At 47.0% G+C, this 10,423-nt stretch overlaps 6 protein-coding genes across 6 annotated transcripts; 4 read left to right on the forward strand and 2 right to left on the reverse strand.

The window, feature by feature from the left end:
• Positions 1–42: 42 nt before the first annotated feature.
• Positions 43–993, forward strand: V2V93DRAFT_365836 (uncharacterized protein). Its single transcript, XM_066909169.1, has one exon. The coding sequence runs from the start codon at positions 190–192 to the stop codon at positions 694–696; it is 507 nt and encodes a 168-aa protein (XP_066767560.1). The 5' UTR covers positions 43–189; the 3' UTR covers positions 697–993.
• On the reverse strand, positions 804–2,716 carry V2V93DRAFT_162892 (phosphatidylinositol-glycan biosynthesis class S protein). The gene is made up of 2 exons (XM_066906896.1): positions 2,469–2,716; positions 804–2,402 (listed from the first exon to the last, which is right to left on the reverse strand). Exons 1-2 carry the CDS (start codon positions 2,532–2,534, stop codon positions 912–914), a joined length of 1,557 nt encoding a protein of 518 aa, XP_066767561.1. The 5' UTR covers positions 2,535–2,716; the 3' UTR covers positions 804–911.
• A 6-nt stretch (positions 2,717–2,722) lies between these two features.
• Positions 2,723–3,767, forward strand: V2V93DRAFT_365838 (Arv1-like family-domain-containing protein). The gene has a single exon (XM_066909170.1). The coding sequence runs from the start codon at positions 2,883–2,885 to the stop codon at positions 3,684–3,686; it is 804 nt and encodes a 267-aa protein (XP_066767562.1). The 5' UTR covers positions 2,723–2,882; the 3' UTR covers positions 3,687–3,767.
• Positions 3,768–4,109: 342 nt separating this feature from the next.
• Positions 4,110–6,770, forward strand: V2V93DRAFT_321569 (fungal-specific transcription factor domain-containing protein; the record flags this gene model as incomplete). Its single annotated transcript, XM_066907361.1, has 2 exons — positions 4,110–4,284; positions 4,342–6,770. 2 exons carry the CDS (start codon positions 4,110–4,112, stop codon positions 6,768–6,770), a joined length of 2,604 nt encoding a protein of 867 aa, XP_066767563.1.
• Positions 6,771–7,054: 284 nt separating this feature from the next.
• V2V93DRAFT_365841 (uncharacterized protein) lies at positions 7,055–8,111 on the forward strand. The gene has a single exon (XM_066909171.1). It carries the CDS (start codon positions 7,165–7,167, stop codon positions 7,819–7,821), a length of 657 nt encoding a protein of 218 aa, XP_066767564.1. The 5' UTR covers positions 7,055–7,164; the 3' UTR covers positions 7,822–8,111.
• A 631-nt stretch (positions 8,112–8,742) lies between these two features.
• On the reverse strand, positions 8,743–9,750 carry V2V93DRAFT_357489 (uncharacterized protein; the record flags this gene model as incomplete). The annotated part of the gene is made up of 1 exon (XM_066908031.1): positions 8,743–9,750. The coding sequence occupies one exon, from the start codon at positions 9,748–9,750 to the stop codon at positions 8,743–8,745; it is 1,008 nt and encodes a 335-aa protein (XP_066767565.1).
• Positions 9,751–10,423: the final 673 nt, after the last annotated feature.

Raw genomic sequence — 10,423 nt, forward strand, 5'->3', positions numbered from 1 at the left:
CTCCAGAGAGCTCTATCCGGGTAACTCTCTCACAGTGTTGTTGGTTCCTGGTCGATTTTGAAGCAGACTCACGAAAAACAGTGCTCTTTTCACATATTTGTAACTGGATTCGGTCCTAGGAGCAAGTGTATAATAGTGATTGATTCAATTCTTTGCGCATTGATTATTTCATTTGATTAACATTTTGCCATGCTTGCATCGTCGCAGACAGAAAGATGCAACATCTCTCCTGCCGATTCCCCTGATTCAATTGACTCGCCAGCCTGCTTTAGCAATTCTGTTAATACCCCTTTAACTCCCTGTCAGTCGTCTGAAGTATGCTATCAATCAGTGCCTATATTTATACCTGAGCAATCAAGTCTACCACCGTGTGATATCTTGGGTGAAATTGTTATCAAGTCATCCGATCCAAACTACTTATTATATGGACATGAGATATTTCGACCCAAATTTAGCCCGGCAAAGATTTGTATTGTGCCGGCATCAAATCAATCAGATGAGCAGTCTGCTTTGGTTGGTTATTTGTGCTATGTGCTGGCAAGCAAATTGTCGATACTCGACGCGTGGGAAGAAGAAGGACACTCGAAGTCGCGGATGCCATGTCTGATAACTGACAGAACGGGTGATGAGTTTATTCTAGCTGATGTCTATATGTGGAATGGCAATTCTACTTTAGGAGAGTATGAGTATGCATGAGGACTTTAGGTAGGTCCGTGTCTTATAACAACAAACAAAACCTTAAGATTATATATTTAAGTTCTGTCCCGAGAATATGGCAATATTCTGTCGACGTATGGGAGGCTATTGATACCACCTATTTGATTTTAGTAAACTGAAAATAAAAGAGCTTATATGATTAAGATGTGCCAGACTATAGATATATTTTACATTGTTATGCTAATACAGCACTCTTATCTGGCTCCTTCTTTTAAAACTCGTCGCAGACCAATAAATAATGGAACAAGAACAGGTCCCAATAGAGGCAAATAGACGGCAACTTTGTGCTCGAACGGGACAAACATGTTGAGCATCATATTTTTCTCAAATACAGCCTGTTTGGCCAACCAAGCAGCCGACGCAGCATGGCGGAGACCAATCTGCTCGCTGACTTTGTCGATCGATTTTCCGCCTTTATTTGAAAGAACGCTCACAGATCGACTCCATTCGGCAATCGACGCGTCTACTAATTCGCGAACTTTTTTTGGGACTGCCATTTCTTTTAGAGAAGTCACTAAATGGGATAGTGCTGAAAGCGTCTCGACAGCCGCGTATAAATTTGTAATCGTCGCTATCCTCGAGAATTCATGGCGTAGAGGAACGAGCTTGCTATTTGGTGCATCTGCAGAAAGTAATATGGTGACTGGTGACAATAACTTGTCAATCTGCTTGGCAAAAATCCTGATAGCACTCTCAGTGTCCAGCTGAGAGGACATGACTACACCGGCGCGGTTGGCAATAGTAAAACTGAAAGGGCGCGAATCTGATTGCTTGTCCTTTTGAATTGAGGGTGAAAAAAAATAAACAAATTGCAAAACGCGAGTATCTGAAAGATTTTGCGATGCTAATATCGTTACCGGCTGCAAGTCAAATGAATCCACCAAGGAAGATCGTTGATATAGCGATGAGTCACTATTATCAAGTATTTCTTTCTCTGATTCGGAAATGTATTGCAATCCAATATCAGAATCAAAAGTAGCTGAGGATATGAATCGGCTCAACTCGCTACTTTCCAAATCAAAAATAAGAGACTCAATCTGCTGGCGCCAGGCTTTCTGTGACGTCAAAGAGAGTGCTTCTTCAGCGCTTGACGCAAGCAAAGTGTCAAAATCGCTTCCATAAGCAATAAGCAATGTGAAAGATAAATGAATACGATCAGAGTAAGGTGAGCCCTTATTGAGAACCGAGCCTGCGGCGAGCTCTTTGGAACCAAGTTGATGACGATTAAAAAATAAAATGTCGCTCATGAATACGGATTTGACCCCAGCGACTATCAGCTCAGAACTAGGTTCATCTTTCGAAAAATATATAAAAATAGTTCCAGATTTAGCGACCTTGCTTTTTGGTAAGGGGTTTCTGGTTGATGGAACGCATACCGCTTTATATCGAGATTTTGCTTGAAAATCAATTTCTTCTCCTTGCTCTGTTGTGACTTCAATCGTAAATGCGGAACCCCCGCCTTCCAACTTGATAGATTGCTCAAGCATTTTGTTGACAGATATCGCAGTATCAGTATTACCGCATAATGGATCTAATATCACTGATACTTTAATGGCGTTGTCCAATAATCCCAAGCCGTCATCTAGTTGAGCTCGTAAATTTGAGATTTCAGCCAAAGGTAATGGTGTTCTATGGATTGCTGTGGTTTTGTACCACAATGGAAGACCCAAGAATATAAAAACAGCCTAGACACAAGTTGTGTTAGAGGGATCTGGCATGAAATACGAGAAAGTGAAAATGCAAATAGATACCCAGAATGACAATACCACTTGTCGACGAACAGTGATTGTATGTGCCGGCTCCGGAGGCAAGGCCATTTTCTATCAATATCACGGAATTTCGATCTTTCCTATTTTTTGTATTATTTGAAATTTTCTTACTTCAAAAAGTAGTATTTAGCGATGGCGCATGACAAATTCTGGTCGCGTAAATGCGATTTTGGGAGCGATGAAGTTTGATCAATTTCAGGGGTCCCCCGTCCATCTACAGCTCCCAACCAACATACGTCTGTTCTTAAAGCCAGTCGAACAGCAACAGCCTTTCTAAAATTTGTTATGCACAACGATACTGCTACAAAACAGCACTATAGAAATACAGCGTGAGTATTTTCTCTAATCCCTGTCAGCTATGTCACCGCGTTCTAATCCACTTGTACAATTTAGAAGATGATGTGTATAGAGTGCGCCCATCCGGTGACATCGCTATATACAGCCTATTCCTCAAATAATATTCGATTAACAGCTTGCCCGAACTGCAATAAATTTGCAGACAAGTATATTGAACATGACAGTGTTTTGATATTCATTGATCTTGTTCTCATCAAACCGCAAGTTTATCGCCACTTGGCATTCAATCGTCTTGCTATCTCACCACACTTGCATTCAACTGTCCGCAGAATATTTCTGTTGATCACTTTATTTGATGTCTACTTGACGTGGGCCCGGGTCGAGAAGGAGACACTACGTGGTGATGTGTCTGACGAAGTGGTTGAAACAGAGAGTCAGATTTTGCAGTTTTCGGTGCTGGGGCAATATTTATTTTTCCTGGCATACTGCGTGACGGAGACACTAGTCACTCATGTTGTTTTACGATTCTTTGCTAAATTCTTTGTGTCTTCACAAACGACTCCTGACAATAACTCGAAATACGACCCAAATATAGTGACAATTGCGCTATTGATATCTTCTGCAACAAAAATGTTTCCAATGCTGATGGTGATCTGGACTTACGATATTCCTGCGGCAGCGAAAGCAATAGGGTGGGCGGTGAATGTGAGTACAATCGAAGCTTTAAATATCGTATTGATGTGTGGGCATTTAAAGGCTATTGCGTTGATGGGGATCACTGTATTGACCCGGAGAGCGGTTGTACGGTTACTGGTACGTCTGTGGGTGGGACGAGATATGGTAGGAGGAGTTGTATTGGATGAGTTGACTATGCTCAAAGGATTGTTTTGGCATGTATTGTAGATTTGTGTTTTTGAGTGGCATACTGTATTATAAAGCATTGATGTAAGGTAACCTGAATGAATGGTGCTGAGTGATTCCTAGGACAACTTCACGTGACAAACAGACCCCCACGAAGCCGATGCGCAGGAGTGGGAGGCCACCTGACTCCACAGTTTTAGAATAGCAAAGCCCGGATATTGGGGAAAACGGGAAAACCAATAGTACGAACTCATTTACGTCAGCCCGGTTTTGATGGACCCGAAGCCACCGTTGCAGCACCGGCTTCCTCAACCCTCGGCGGTGTCTGCAAATCCGTATCTGACCGCCGTCGTTCCGCAGCCGAGCAGCGTCGACCTTCCAATCAACGCATCTACGGCTTCCTCTGTGCCGAACTCTTCTCTTCCGCGAGACCTGAGCGACGCCGACGACGCTTACTCGGATGAAATGGGGGAGGCGGTTGTTGGCGAGAAAGAGAAGGATAAACACTCGTCGTCAGCGGGCCCCCCTCGCAAGCGTCGGCGGTCTCGAAAAGGTCTCGAGAAGCAATACGAGTGCGATGCCCCTGGTTGCGGCAAAAGATTCACGAGGTCTGAGCATCTTTCAAGGCACCAGCTCAATCGTAGGTAGCTCTATTTACGATTATTATTATATCGGATTATCTAACTTGAGATTATAGATGCACCGAAGGAGATCTTCAAGTGTACATGGCCGTATTGTACAAAGTCGTTTGTGCGGGAAGATCTGAGAATCCGACATGTCGAACGGCATCGACGGCGCAGTGAATTTAACGATTTTGAAACATATCATGGTTCACAGGTTGGTACACCACTTGGTGAACGGTTGCATGAACAGCAGTTACTAGGCGGAGACAATATCAATATTCTACACAGCGAAACTACAAATAGCCATGGGTTTTCTCCGACAAGTTCTATTGCACATAATCAAGTCCAGAGCTTACCTTCTATGATTAATTCCTCGCTTTACACACCGTCACAGCTACCGCAGACAGGCCCAGCAGGCCCAGCAGTGATGGGAGGACAGGTGTTGAGTCCTCTGTTTCCCGCTGTAGCGTCACCCAGTTTTTCCGATCAGCACTTGGCAGCTCAGGTGTCACCGCAGCAGCAGACTATGCCGCCGCCTCAATCCGCCGCCACCGCTTCTTCACCTCTTGGAGTGAGCCCGCTTAGTTCACAAGTAGCTGGATCAGGATTATCGGCATCGCGCACTTCACCATCAAACACGACCGATCTGATTAATTGGCTGTTTTCCGATGGTATGCTTTCCAACGCGCGTGATTTGTTTTTACCGACAAGTTTTTACTCTGCATTTGAATCGCCAATGGATCTTCCGACTCTTCTCACGCCACCCACTCCGACACAGGCTAGAGCAATGTCAGAGACCAAGCGACTGGATATTTTAGGTCTTATTCCATCACTAGAGTCACACCCGGATATGGAGTTAGATGCGATCCAGAGGTACATTCTCTTATATTGGGAGCGATTTCATTTTCAGTTTCCAGTTCTTCATCGGCCCACTTTTGAAGCCGATTCAACTCCAGGACCCCTACTGTGGAGTATAATAATGATTGGAGCGCACTACGGCGGGGCTCATGGATTAGCGTTGGATATCGCTGAGCATCTTCGATGGGTGATATTTGGTAGTCCAGGCTTTCACCCGCCGGCGAAGATTTGGATTATCCAAAGTTTACTGTTTTTGGAAGTATTTGAAAAGACAATGTCGACGCGTAAATTTCATGAGCGTGCGCATATACATCATGCGACAACATTGCAGCTTATCAGACGCGGCTCGACGCTAATTGGCTCGTCATCAAATTCTGGTGCAGGCGGAGATAATGGCCATGGCATGACCGGAGCGAATGGGATTGGTGGTGGTGGCAGTATGGACAGCAGTAGCAGCGAGGTCTGGAAGCGGTGGATCGATGCCGAAATGGCTAAGCGAGCAGCGTTTATGGCGTTTATTCTCGACGTGTGTCACGCTGCGCTCTTTGCGCACTCGCTTGTGCTTTCTACGCATGAAGTGCGACTGTCGCTTCCGTGCGATGATAGTGCATGGGAGTCGATACCTGGCGACCGTAGCCATGTTGTACGTACGCCGACAATGCCCTTTTTGAAGGCTCTCAAAAAGCTGCTCAATCAGCAATCGGTTGCCACTGGCCGGTTTGGTAGTGTTGTACTTTTGTGTGGGTTGATGTCACTTTCATATCAGATGGAGCAGCTTGATTTGCAGATTTCGTCGCTGGGATGGGGTGCATTTCGGGATACATGGCGAACGACGCTCGCACCTGCGCTTGATTTTTGGAAAGCAGATTACGACAGACGGTACCCGATTGGCGATGGCAACGACAATAATAATGGTCAGCAGCTACTGCCGTACCCCGAAGACGGATCATACTTGCAAAGACTTGTGCCTCCGATGTGGCATATGGCGCACATCGCGATGCGAGTATCAATCTACGATCTAGAGATCTTTTGCGGCGTGCACCGCGTAATGGGGCGGCCTACGCGACACCAAGATTTTACTGCTGCGAAGAGACGGATGACAGACTGGGCGATTTCTGAGCGAGCTCCGGATGCGGCGTTTCATGCTGCACATGGGCTATATGAGGCTATTGTACAGGGTGATCTGGGGTCGTATTATCAGGCGGAAGGGTACATCGCCGGACACGACGCGTTTGTGCATCGCGCGTACATTCTCGCACACTCGGCGATGGTGATGTGGGCGTACGGCTATTGCCTCGAAGGACCTGAGTCGAACGCTTTAGGCGAACGAGATCGCGAGGCGGCCGCGAATGGCCACGCGCCGGCTGCTCGCTCGGATGAGGAGGTCGAGCAGACTATAGCGGCAGTCGAGGAAGGGCGGGCGTTCCTTGAGCGGATGTGTACGGCGGCTACTGCGCGCGAACTGGGGATGCTGCGCGGGAAGAGTCATACAGTTGGACTGCTACGGATAGTGATTGAGGCGCTGCGGTCGAGTAAGTGGCAGCTTGTGCATGAGGTGTGTGATGTGTTGGGATGCTGCGTGCAGCGTAGTCTCGGACGTGAGGAGGCGAATGTGCGCGGTGGACGACAGTACTACGATGACTGAGCAAGTAATTTACTGATACGGATTTTTTTGGAAAAGAAAAAGGAGTTTTGATTTTTTTTGTTTGTATAGCTTGTATAGTAATACTATCATCTTTCAACTGCAGTATCTGGCCTGTCGACACGTGATTAGAGCACGCGGCGGTGGCAGTGGTGAGGCATGGCAGTGGCGAGGCGAGGCGCAAGCAAATTGCGGTTTGCACTAGTCCTATTTGAGCAAGCTGGAGCAGGTTTGGCTTTTCGGCACCGCGGCCGAGCGCGCGAGTGACGCGGCCACGGCGCGATCTGGCCAGGAACACGGAGGGTTGGATTGGATTGGATATAAAGGGCAGCCAGCCTTGCTTTTCCGCTCTTATTCCTGCACACTATACATTCACACCTGCATTGTCACACACATCATGTCTAACAACGATTTTTACGGAAACTCTCAGGGCTACCAGTCCCAGGATGGCAGCAATCAGGAATTTAACAACAATGGCTACAACCAGCAGCAGCAGCAGCAGCAGCAAGGCGAGGGCGAGTCCGGCGATCGAGGACTCGGAAAGGACTTGCTTGGAGCCATCGCCGGTGGCTTTGTTGGTCACAAGGTTGGCGGTAGTTCGGGACATGGCACTCTCGGAACTCTCGGAGGGGCCGTTGCAGGCGCCGGTCTGACTGATTTCATCTCAGACAAGTTTGGCGAGCGCAAGAACCACAACCAAGGTGGACACAACCAAGGTGGATACAACCAGGGACAGCACAATCAAGGCGGATATAACCAGGGCGGTCCGCAGAATAACCAACACCACGGTCGTCGCGATGGTCCGGAGGGTGGATTCGGTGGTCAGGGTGGATTCGAGGGACAGCAGGGTGGACCTGGCGGATTCGGGGGCCCCGGAGGACCTGGCGGATTCGGAGGACCCGGAGGACCTGGTGGATTTGGAGGACCTGGTGGCCCTGGAGGACCTGGTGGCCCTGGAGGATTTGGCGGTGAGCAGGGTGGATACGGCGGCCAGCAAGGAGGATACGGTGGCCAGCAAGGAGGATACGGCGGACAGCAGGGCGGTCGTTGGTAAACGATATTGTTGTGGATGATTATTAACAGCAATCTCTCAATTATGAATACGATTTATGTGTATAATACATTATCTTTAATAATCTAATTGTATTGTATCTAAGAAACTCAGTGCAGAAGGCTCGAAAAAGGCTTCTTTTGTCGGCTTCGATTGCATTCTTCGTTTTCAGCCTCCGGAAGCTCAGCCTCGAACCCCTTGTGGCTTGTACATGTTTGTACGCGTGAACTCTTGACTTGGATGCTTTTTAAGTTGTAGCTTTGAAATAAATGAATATTTATGCGACATGGATGTGTATAGAATATAGTCTATACGTTGTTTATATAATAATATACATACAATCTATTTAAGCATTATTATTCTGCAGAACCTGTGCGGCTCAGTACAATGTACTCATGACGTCGTCCGAGCCCTTATATGTTCCAACTTCACTCCACATAGTGTCCATATCTAGATTTATCTACAGCACTTGATTGAAAGAATATGTATGTATAATTACGATGTGTACGACGAAAATAGAAAAAATTCTCTCTTTTCTACACGTCGACAGATAAAAAACACATGTAGTTAGAAAAAACAAAACATAAAAAATTAAGACACACGTTCAATGTATCAAAAAGGAAACAAGCACAAACTCTTTCTCGCAGCCTTTCCTTTTCTCTCAAATCACTGCTATTGCATAAGAGAGAAGAACTCAAATAAATAATCAGGAGACGCGCAACATTGGAACCCCGCTTTAATACAATAATTATTTGCTATCCTGAGCTAACATAAAAAGACAGAACCTTTCCATTCCTTACCCCTCCATTTACTCTCACACCTGCTTTATTTTTCTTAACGATTAAAAAAAAAGAACTAGCCCTGCTAAAATCAACCAATGCATCTTTTTTTCTTTTAAATAGTAATTATCAGGAGAACTCCGGGTTACTGACCATTCGTCTCAGCAACGACTGGCTGAGGCTCTGCATCAATTTTGCCATTTACGTGTACACCGGCGATGCCAAGCGGTATTCTTGCAAGATTCTTCGCATTGCTAACTTGGTCATGAGCAAAATTTTCAGCGTGCTCAACAATTTCAACCAACAACTGCTTTCCAGTCGACAACGACACGTAAATACGTCCAGTTAGTGGTTTACTCGCAAAATCAGTCTTGGCCTTCTTGTCTTCCCACACAGATAAAAGATGTGTCCTGGCTGCATGTGGAATAGAAAGCACGTAGGTCACATTCTCCTCGGCCAAAGCCTTTGTTGACGCAATTCGGGTCTCGACAAGAGGCTTGACTCGATATATGGCATCAGTGCCGATGAGGTACAGTCTCCCGAGCTCGGTCTCCGAAACAGACGACGTGCCATTAGTAGCTTCAGCGGCCTCAGATGCTTTTGCAGGAGGCAAGTAGGCATCAACAAATGCCACAAGACGAGTGTTGAGGGGAGCGAGAACAGGGTCAAGCTTTGCGCGCACGAATGGGCGGCCCTTCACGTCGTAAAAAGAGACCGTGCGCTGCTTTGCCTTGTCAACGACATGCTTGGTTGGCTCAACGACGGACTCATTAACACGCGACTTTGCAGCCTCGCGATAGAGATTTGTCGTGGACTTGACAGACTCGACCGACTTCGATACCTGTCCCTGGATATCAGGCGCCTGGGTCGACTTGAGGGCAGGTACATACTTGTCAACAGTGGACAGAGTTGAGTCACCAAGCTTGTCGACGCGGGATAGTACAGGCAGAGCACGCTCTACGGCCGGTTGTACAAACTTGTGCACGTAAGGCTTCGCAGTGGTCGAGGCACGCTTGACGAGCGGCAAGGAGGATGTGTATGAGACGGTTGCGTCTACTACAGGGTAGGAAAGCAAATGGCTAACGAAGGCCGAGGAGCGGGGAGAAAAAGAGGTCGAGGCTTCAGTGGCCTCAACTGGGGCCGGCTCAGACATTTTAGGGGATCGACAGATAACTGAGGCAGGATGGAGGGTTAGTGGGAGAAAAAGGATAAGAGGAGAGTACAAAGAAGAGAAGCAAATAAAAGAGCACTCGGCAGGAGTATCGGCAGGTGAGTGATCAGCCAAGGCCGAGGTCTGGGTGGCGAGAGCGTGTGATGGTAGAGCAGGGACGAAGAGAGGTGGAAGATGAGCGAGAAGACTTACGGATAAGGGAGATAGAGGAAGAAGGCGATCTGGAAGAGACAGGATAAGGATACAAAGGCTGCGAGGAGGCCGAAGCGAGAAGGAGATGAGGGAGATGAAGAGAAGGAGGAGGAAGAAGAAGAAGAAGAAAAAGTAGGCGCTAGACAGGCGCGAGTGTGGATCGTGATGTGGACTGGGTGCGTGGCAGATCCTGGTCTGACATGTGAAAGTGCTCTAGCACCCTAGCCCTGAACCACTTAAGCCCCAACCGATCAATTACTTAGCTTCCTATTAGACTACTCATTAGGCTGGTTATTAGGTTGGCTGGCTAAGAGTCGATTAAGAAGTGTAAGAATATATGCTTGGGAGTAGATGACGATAGTAGAGGCATACACCGACTATATTGGTAGTTGTCAAAGACAAAGATAACAGATTAACCTAGTTCCCTCTTTGCTCGCTTGCTGCTTTCCTGCATTGATCGCCT

Source organism: Kockiozyma suomiensis, assembly GCF_038497685.1.
Source record: "Kockiozyma suomiensis strain NRRL Y-17356 unplaced genomic scaffold V2V93scaffold_3, whole genome shotgun sequence".
NCBI lineage: Eukaryota > Fungi > Ascomycota > Lipomycetes > Lipomycetales > Lipomycetaceae > Kockiozyma > Kockiozyma suomiensis.

Coding starts and splice junctions, on each gene's coding strand:
- V2V93DRAFT_162892 (XM_066906896.1), bottom strand. CDS start 2,534: ATGGCCTTGCCTCCGGAGCCGGCACATACAATCACTGTTCGTCGACAA. Junction 2,403..2,468: donor AAGTGGTATTGTCATTCTGG/GTATCTATTTGC, acceptor ACTTGTGTCTAG/GCTGTTTTTATATTCTTGGG.
- V2V93DRAFT_365838 (XM_066909170.1), top strand. CDS start 2,883: ATGATGTGTATAGAGTGCGCCCATCCGGTGACATCGCTATATACAGCC.
- V2V93DRAFT_365841 (XM_066909171.1), top strand. CDS start 7,165: ATGTCTAACAACGATTTTTACGGAAACTCTCAGGGCTACCAGTCCCAG.
- V2V93DRAFT_365836 (XM_066909169.1), top strand. CDS start 190: ATGCTTGCATCGTCGCAGACAGAAAGATGCAACATCTCTCCTGCCGAT.